Source organism: Mya arenaria, chromosome 10 (genome assembly GCF_026914265.1).
Source record: "Mya arenaria isolate MELC-2E11 chromosome 10, ASM2691426v1".
NCBI lineage: Eukaryota > Metazoa > Mollusca > Bivalvia > Myida > Myidae > Mya > Mya arenaria.
Genome location: NC_069131.1, coordinates 40,594,177 through 40,603,673, shown reverse-complemented (window position 1 = coordinate 40,603,673; position 9,497 = coordinate 40,594,177). Strand labels below are relative to the sequence as shown.

Sequence of the window (9,497 nt, the reverse complement as noted above, 5' to 3'; positions counted from 1 at the left end):
TTTATCTGCATCAGATAATGAAATATTGTACTGAGACACAGCGTTTTTATAAACAATATATTTTCGTCTACATTCTTGGTCATACCATTCCTTCCTATTTGTGTGTGCATTATCAAAATATGCTGAACATTTGGCCTTTTTCTGACCTTTATTACACAGAAAGGTCGTAAAGATATTAGTCAATTCGACTACATTTCCTTCCTTGGAAATTGCATCATGTAAATCCTTCCTTAAATTGTGAATATCTGCACATACGTCCCACATAAAGTTATCTTTAAATTTCGTGTCCCATTTATAATATATCCTGTTATTTGAAACACAATCATCGAGTTTAGTATGTATTTGAAATGAAAAGCATAGAGGTGCATGATGAGAAAAGGTATTAAAATCCCCAACGATAAAACTCCTTAATGCATTGAAATTGTCGAGAGATGATAACAAATAATCGACAACACTTTGTCCATTGTGGGTCATGCACGTGAAAGTCCCACGGTCATTTCCCCATCGGCCGTTTACAATACGGATATTTGTAGCTTTACAAAGATCAAGTAAATAATCCCCAAAGCGGTTGGATGTTAGATCACGTGACTTTCGATTCGTGTGCGTATCAACCGGGGTTATGTCATCAATATCAATACGGCGGTCATTATCAATGAAATCATTTTTACGTCCTACTCTACTATTGGTGTCACCTGTGAGAAAAGTTTTACCAATATGGCTAAAATACGTGAAACCATCTTCGATTTGTCTAAAAATGTCAACATTATACATGTTATGTATAGGAGATGATTCCGGCGCTATATATGTAACGCCCATGTAAATATCATAGTTTGTTTTAAAGAAATATTTATCAAACTTTAACCATACAAGACAATCGATATCGTTTTTAACAACTTTTACGCCTTTTCTAATACTATTTTTAACATATATTATAATTCCGCCACTAGAGCGTTTGGCTTTACGATTCTGGTATTTTGATATGAATGTATTGGGTTAGCATAGCCTTTAAAATTAATATTTGACTTACTATTGGTCCACGTTTCGCTTAAACAGATAATATCATATCCACACAACAAATTCACCAAATCCGAGTCCGATTGTTTATTTACTGTAAGTCCTTCAATGTTCCATGAAATACACTTCAGACAATCCTCACCACCGTCCTACTCACTGTCTCTATAGAGACGCTTGTTGATGTAGAGTTTATCCACCCTGATGTACGCCTCCTTCCCATCCTCACGTGCCTTGAGCATAATTGGGACCAGTTTCCGGCGCTTGTCCATGATCTCCCTCGGGAACTGCTCGGAAACGCCAATGGAATCGTCCTTGACCTGGCGGGCTGCCTGACGTACCCGCTCGCGATCTGGGTAGAAGGCGAATTTGACGACGATCGGCCGCGTTTTGACTGCGTTGAAAGCGCCTATGCGATGGGCGCGCTGGATCCGAATATCGGTTGATGCATTTGTGACTTTAAGCTTTTCCTCAATGAGTTTTAATACTTTATGTTCACAATTTTCGTCTCTCTCTTCAGGGATTTTGTGGGACAGAAGGTTGTCCCGCATACTGCGACATTTTAAGTCCTGTATCTCATTATTGAGAGAGTTTTCCTTCTGTGATTGTTCTTGTTCGAATTTTGTCAGCTTTTTCACCAGTGACTCTAGATCTTGGTGTTGTTTTGCTAAATCCGGGACTGTTTTACTATCGAATACCCGCCTGATCTTTATGTCACGGATTTTGCCCTCAATGTCACTGATCTTGTGATCTATGCTGTCCATGCGGACAGTTAGGTTATTTACGCTAGATTGAATGGAATCTAGTTGCGCCAGTTTTTTGTCCATTATGTTCAATTTATTCATAACCTTGACCCATAAATCGTTGTTTACGTTTTGTGGCGATGTACCAATGGATACAGGTGTGGCATTTCCTGGGCCTGGGCTCCATACAGTGTTTCCATTATAAGGCATACTTTGATGTAACACATAGTTTGGGCTTGATTGATACATGCCTTGACCAGTATAATGCATCGGCTGCATATTTTCTCCACTGGGTGCGATTGCCTCGGCCAACGCCTCTGCCATTGTTTGGACCGGTTTGGATTCCCGCCGTTTCACAGGTGTTTGGAAATTGGCGTCCCCTGGTGACGATTTGCCCTTTTTTCGCTTTCTAGTCATTTAACACATTGAGAAGTTACTCCAGAACCAGAAAAAGAACGTAATTGGTTTTGAAACGTGATTTAAATTGAAAAAAATATTCCTTTTTTTTATCACTGATTGAAAATCCGCCATCACTTTTCACGCATGCGCATTACCTTCGCATAACTTAAGCATGTTATATCTGTAAAAAAAATGCGATGTGATATAACCATTTTGTAATTAAGAAATTCTCATTCGTAACGCTTCAATGCGAACATTGGGCTGGTTTCATCAGTAATTTTATCATCAATTAATTTCCACCACTCAACTGCTCCAATCTGAATTTCCAAATTTTGAAAACATACTGCTGAGACAGTAAAATATCTTATTTCTTTCACTGATATATCCTTATATTAAACGGAAATAAATTGTTATAGTTATTAGGATCCTAAAATTATGTGTTATAATTATATTTTTATATGCGTAATTTTATTGACAATTGTGTTTCGCGTTTGATCATGTTCTGGTAATATAATTAAATGTACAAATTATGTACTTATAAAATAAGCAACATATTCTTCCATGCAGCCAGCGTACGCTCAAGACACGATGTGGAAAATAACTTTGATTCCGGCAAGTTTATAAATAATTGTAAACGCCATGTATTAGTTTGTCATGTGTTGTCGTTGTTGTTGTTGTTATGTGGTGGCTGTTGTAGTAGTTTCTTTTTTTCGCCCATTTTGCTGCCCTTTTCTTTTCTGTACTATATTTGAAAATGCTTATATTTGTATGATTAAAATAGATAATTTCACATGACTTTCAGATCAGACACCAACACGTTCGACTTGAGTGAATTTTAAAATGTAGTTTGCATCTACATTACAGGAACTGGTTCTAATATTTATAACGTATGCATGTGTTGTCTCATACCGTTATTATTGTTTTGCCTCCTCAGGTTTTCTGTGCTGTGTCATATTTCTGGGAATTTTATGTTTATGATAAACATGGTATTACATGGTCAAACCCCTTCAGGAAATGTATTGCTGATTCAAATGAAGGTTTTAAATAGCAAAGAATGACATTACAATCATACAACTTTAGTTAAGTGAACTATTTGGCTAACAACGTTTATGTTGTTTTTTGTTGTTGTTGTTCACTTACGTATTGAATATCAATCGAATGAATCGAAACTTCAAAAACAATTATGTTTATACAAAATGTACCGTCACATGTATACATGAATTGCAAAATTGTTCAGACAGATTCATGCACAAGGTTAATTCTTGTTATCATAATTTACCATTTAGAGATGCTAACTGTATACGCCTTGTATGTTGCTATAGAGTGTTTTCAAGTCAGACTGTGTCAATGTAATTGGCTGTATTCTGGCTTGATGTAGCAGTTTGTTTAATCACATTGTAGAGTGGTAAATATGATTGTGTCCACCGGTGAAATTATAAGCTAGTTTGCTCATTTAAATGATTTCATTGCTTAATTGTAAGTATTTGACAATTGTTTTTTTAAACGCGTTGGCTAACTTTACCATACCAAAGCATTTACAAAATTTGTACATCTGGCTTACACACAGCATATCTATTTGCAAAAAAATACACATAGCTATAGATAACGTTATCTTCAGAGCAGTGTGTGTTTAATGACTTCATACATTACAGAGCATGTAATGTTCTGTATAATGCAATAGTAGTTGAACAGCATTCCATGCGTTCTTTTAATATTAGAGTTTACGTCTCGCTGTTAACTTACAGATATTTCAATATAGCATCATTACTGAAATACAGTGTACTCCGAAACTATTTGTACACAGCTCAGCTGTGTTTTCTAAACAATATTGTCTGTCACCGTATGCTAAATAAGCACTTGTTATTTGTAGAAATACGTGAGTTACTCCGATTGTTTGACACAAACAACGACCGGTCCATATCAGTCCAGGAGCTGGGCAAGGCGATGAGGTTTTTGGGGATGTCACCTACAGAACAAGAGATAATTGATGCCATGAGTGCCTTGGATACAAACGGTATCATGCTTAATTCGCACTTTATCATTATCTTTTAGACATTACTCTATATAGCAATTGCTTAATAAATTTTGGATTAACCAATGCTTCCCCTACTTTTGAAAATGTAAATGTATGTTATTTGTCTGCAATTAAAAATGTGTAGGTCAAGTAACAATAGGTTTTGAGTTAAAGAAACATCGCTTGCGTAGGCGGTGTTATATCCCATATGTGTAAAAGAATCCCCATTATTTGATTGAACATACATTCGAGGTGTGAAGGGAAAAGTTGTAATTAAGAATAGATATAGAAGCAGAGATAGAAGTAGTTTGCTATTGGCACTATCATTATTGCAAACAGGCATCTGCGCATAAATTCCTCGAGCGTGTATTATACATTCATAAAGAAATCAATATCTCAGGGAGGCCACGTACTTACAACTTCTTGTTGGTTGTTTCAATTAATTGGTTAAGTCTTTTTATGCATCTTCTGTTTAAAGGTTTAAAGTAGAAGTTTGAAGCTATTCATTTTAAAGTAACATAAAACTCGATTTAAAGGCTTTCGCTTATGCTACTTAGGTACAATTTTGCTATCAATTATGCAGTGCTTTTGTCATAGAAAAAACTTAAAAGCAACGAAACAAACAAATTCATTTTTAAATTTTTGTTTTTGACTTCGAAGACATTTGCTTTATAATTATGCAGGATGAACCTGAAATATGTTATGTTAGCTCTGCTTACTGGGACATATTTGAGTGAAGGCCCCACTTTTTTGACGATCTTTAGTCACGTTGTACAGAAACAAGTTAAACACACAGTTCTTTTCTGGTATTGATTGTTTAATATTGTCCTTTAAAGAGTTTTGATACGGTTTAAGGAAATTTTCAAAAGAAACTTAGTCATGAATAACCATTTCTCGTATTTTAAGTTTTTGTCAGCGGAATAAAATAATGTTCTTTATTTATTGAAATATCGACCCTCAAGATATCGAGCCACCCGATCGAATTTTATATGAACACAGAGTAAATAAAAATCGGTCCTTTTAATCTGGTTCGAGCCAACGAGGATATCGAGCCATGAGATATCGAGCCAACGAGTTTCGACTGTAACTGCTTAATACATCACTATTAAGGTTTTTTTTATCTTAGTTTGATACTGTGGTATTCTTTAGAATATTCCATAATATTTCTGACTGAGTTGTTCTATCAAATATGACACTTGATTAAATTTTCAGAAAATGGCAGGATCGAGTTTCAAGAATTATACAAATTTATGCAAGCAGACATGACCAAACTGAGTATGTAGTACAATCTCTTTTGTATTCCTTTTTATTCAATATACCAAAAAAACAACAGTTGTTGCTTCTATTATATACTATAAATGATATCTAACCTATTTTTTCAAATGTGTTTATGCATTATTGCATATCATAGACACGGAATCCGTCACCCGCCCGTTGCAGTTTTGTATAATTCGCTATACACCATGATTGTGACTTTAACAGGAGAGAAATGTCATTATTCCTCTTGCCTCAGATGAAGCAGATTTCACCAACAATCAAGACACAGTACGCTCAGCATTCCGGACGTTTGATAAGGATGGAAATGGATACATAGACGAGAAGGAATTAAGGTGATTTCTCCTGTTGCTGGCATTGAAATGAGTTGGCCAACCATAAAAATATCTTTAACAATGAGATATTAAAACTTCTATATCCTCGTTTAAGCACTGACAACGATAACGCCGTAAATCAAACGACTCATGGTCGCTGATATTGCCATCAGATATAGATGTAGTTAGTAATATTGGTCACAGTCATTTGCAACCATTCCTTTAAGATTACAATTATCGATTGGATTGGTTTTCAAAAAAAAAATCTGAAATAAAATGGCAATATGAAAATGTTTGTTTCGATTGTTTCGAGAAATATAGTAGTAAAACACAAACCAAGATGGTCGTTGTTTTATGTTCATCAAGAAAGTCTGGATAATCCAAGTGTTCGCAATAAAGCAATACACTCTAGGAATTTTGACGCGTTCTATTAAAGATTAAAATAAAGGTGCCAACAATAAAACCAATACTGTATTTTCAGAATTGCAATGAAGAAGTTAGGCGAAGCATTGACAGACAAGGAGCTGGACGATATGATGAAACAAGCTGATGTCGATGAGGATGGCGAAATCAGTCATTGACGAATGGACATTCTATTTTCCGACAAAATATTCCCGTTAGGAAAGCACTTGAGAGGAATACCGTTGTTTCTCGAATTGGGCTTTGATTTGAGAAATCCAATCGGAAAGCATTTAATAGAAAATTTGTTGTTTTCCGAATGGACATTATCCTCCTCTGTGTATTCCCTTTAAGAAAATTATTGCATTTAAAAACGTATGTACATGTATTGATCATGCTGAATTAATATGACCTAACAAAATGATATTTCTGAACATCAACGGTCGCTACTTTACTAATTTACCTTTGTAACTATGTAGTACGTGCTATAACGGCAAATGTAAGCGCAAACAAAATATAGTATTTAAATGAAATAAATTTAGGACCACTTTTTTATGTTTTGTCTTCATTAACCTAGTTGCTTTTATCCTCGAATATGTGTTGTCAACATTGAAACTCCTTTTCTTTGTATGCAGAATCCAAAGCCGTGTGTTTTTGCAATTACATGATTTATTGTATCAAATTTGATAGGGCTACTGTTTATATTTCTTTCGACATGACTATTATAATTTTCATCGGTTCATTTACAATTCTTAACGTAAATAATGTTGTTTTTTTGATATGTTTATATTGGTGAATTGTCTTGGTTAACTTTTTATTTAAAACACAGAATAGTTGATTATTGTTGGTTTCAACTGAAATATGAACTGAGAGAAAAATATTTTTGAATCACATCCTTGTTTTTGTGTTTTGAACATATAGCAAACGATGCATGACTGATACCTTCATTAAGCCTTTTCCACATGCAAATGGATATTATCGTTTCATTTGTAAAACATCCATTAGAATAACTTTTTTTTAAAAATGTCCTCAAAAACGAAACGTAAACTACCTGCACTTGCGGACCCGGGAAGTGAAATGTCAAGTTCTTCATATAAAGGGAACAAAGATATCACATATCCTTTAGCAGATAAATTGAAAAAAAAAACAACACAACATTTCTCCGTTTCTAAGTAACGTATATTTTCAGTTCATTGCATTTATCTGCTTTGAAACAGAAAATAACCTGGAACTATTGACATAGGGAATAAAAAATGTGTTATATAACTGCCATTGTTTAAAGAAAACGCATTATTCATTTAAGCACGCTAACGCAATGGTACATAAAAGTATTTATGTAGCTTGCTAGGCCATTTCTTTATTGGTTTGGCAAGTTTACCGTTTCGTGGTAACGACAAGCGTAAGTGTGCGTCGAGGTCTCACTGCCAGACTTATTTCGCCTGGCTTGATAACCAATCAGCTTGTAGGATGGATACCACGTGACTTTCACAAACCAATGAAATCTCTACCGCCATTATCCTTTGTCTTCAGAGAACAAGATTTGCGTGAAATGCTAAAAAATCAATAACTACCTCCTCCACGTCCTCCTCCACACCAACTTTACAATTAATTGTGTCTAGTTAAACTTGTATCAACTATATAAACTTTTGTATTGACTATTTGATCTTTCTACCAACTTTGTATATTATGTTTACATTTCACATGAGTTGTGTTAAAGAACTGTTTCCATTACTCAACACCCATTTTGGCATTTCTAGCCAATTTTGTATATAAAGGGTGTTATTTCATTTATTTGTTTGTTTGTATTCATTAATGTGTCATTACTGCCAATTTTGCAGATTTCTGTACTATTTCATACTGGTGACGGTTTTGGCCGCCAGATAAATCATCAACATTTACCTTGTTTATACAAATGATGTAAATTATTGTTACCTTGTTTATACAAATGATGTATATTATTGTTATGGCATTGAATAAATGCCCATATACAAACCTTTACTGGTCGTTTGTTGACTACTTACTAACTAGTGATATGAGAGTCATAGCCAAGCCTGGTATAATACATAAAATACAGCAGTTTATTTATTGATGATATCTCGTTGTCTTCAGTGGAGATGTGGCATTTAGAAACTGGATGTTTTGACATAGGATTTTAATTTAATACACATAAAGTCAAGCGGCCATATACACGCAGTAACAACTCTGAATATTACATGCCACTATCTAACGGTTGGGTGTTTTTAACAATATATGACAGCGATGATGTTCGCCTTGCAACACTAATTAACAACTTGATATCAATTTGAATATCTGTGCTGTTAATAATTGCAATTTGGTTTAAAGCGGAACAAAGCACTTTACTTTATTACTTGTTTATTGTCTGTTAAATACTTTGATTGGAAAACATGAAATCAATTGTTTTTTACCAGAAGTTCTCAAGACTCGAGGTTTTATTACATGGATTGCTTTGGTGGTACTGACTCAATTGCGTTTAAAAATATTTAATTAAATAGTGAACCGTATATATCCTTGAATCAAATGTGTTGAGTCGTTTATTTTTTAGCAAAGCTTTGATTGTTTTAACACCTCAGTTGTTCACTATTGTATGTTGCCCTGTTGGTCCGCCAACACCTTTCTGAGACAAATGACCTACCATACAAATAATTAATAATCATGTTGCTTTTAAACAAACGCATTACGTAGACCTTAGCCCATCGAGTTCGCAAACAATTATAAGATCGTTACACAATTACTGAGAACAATTCAGGATACAGCTTTTGGAATTTTATATTTTGAATTTATATATATTTTTTTTAAATCATGTTTGTTTCATCCGGAAATAAGCAGCAAAGTATGATGAAGCAGCGGTGTCGGTGTGAATAAGACGGTTCATTTGAATCGATGGTAGGAACAACACTGTCAACTGTCAAGTACAGTATGCACAGCACTTGTCTGTTTATTAGCAGCAATGGTAGTAACAAAACTGTCAACAATATTTTGATTGATCAATGTATTACAAACTTATTATTATAGTATTAATTTTGTTGCAACATAGTCCAAGTAGTGCCGACATGGTCATTTCCGAAACATATAGTTTGTGAAGATTATTAGTATAACGAACTTATTACCTGTAAAATGGTGTAACAATATGATATGCATATTTCACAGCAAAAAAGTAAATGACTGTTTTCTTAGGTGATTTTATTTTCATAAATTGAACTTTGTATTGACTTATTATCAAATAATTGTTCTCACAATTAGCTTTAATGACGTCATTTGTTAGGCTGTTTCCGGTCTATAAATAGAAAGGTCAATGTGGCGTTTTAATATGTCTACGAAAAT

General features: G+C 34.3%; 2 protein-coding genes across 2 annotated transcripts; one reads left to right on the top strand and one right to left on the bottom strand.

Annotated features, from left to right (window-relative positions):
- Positions 1 to 1,163: 1,163 nt before the first annotated feature.
- Positions 1,164 to 2,171, bottom strand: LOC128204704 (uncharacterized). Its single transcript, XM_052906105.1, has one exon. It carries the CDS (start codon positions 2,169 to 2,171, stop codon positions 1,164 to 1,166), a length of 1,008 nt encoding a protein of 335 aa, XP_052762065.1.
- A 174-nt stretch (positions 2,172 to 2,345) lies between these two features.
- Positions 2,346 to 6,337, top strand: LOC128204703 (neo-calmodulin-like). Its single transcript, XM_052906104.1, has 6 exons — positions 2,346 to 2,352; positions 2,721 to 2,765; positions 4,024 to 4,167; positions 5,380 to 5,442; positions 5,681 to 5,777; positions 6,238 to 6,337. Exons 1-6 carry the CDS (start codon positions 2,346 to 2,348, stop codon positions 6,335 to 6,337), a joined length of 456 nt encoding a protein of 151 aa, XP_052762064.1.
- Positions 6,338 to 9,497: the final 3,160 nt, after the last annotated feature.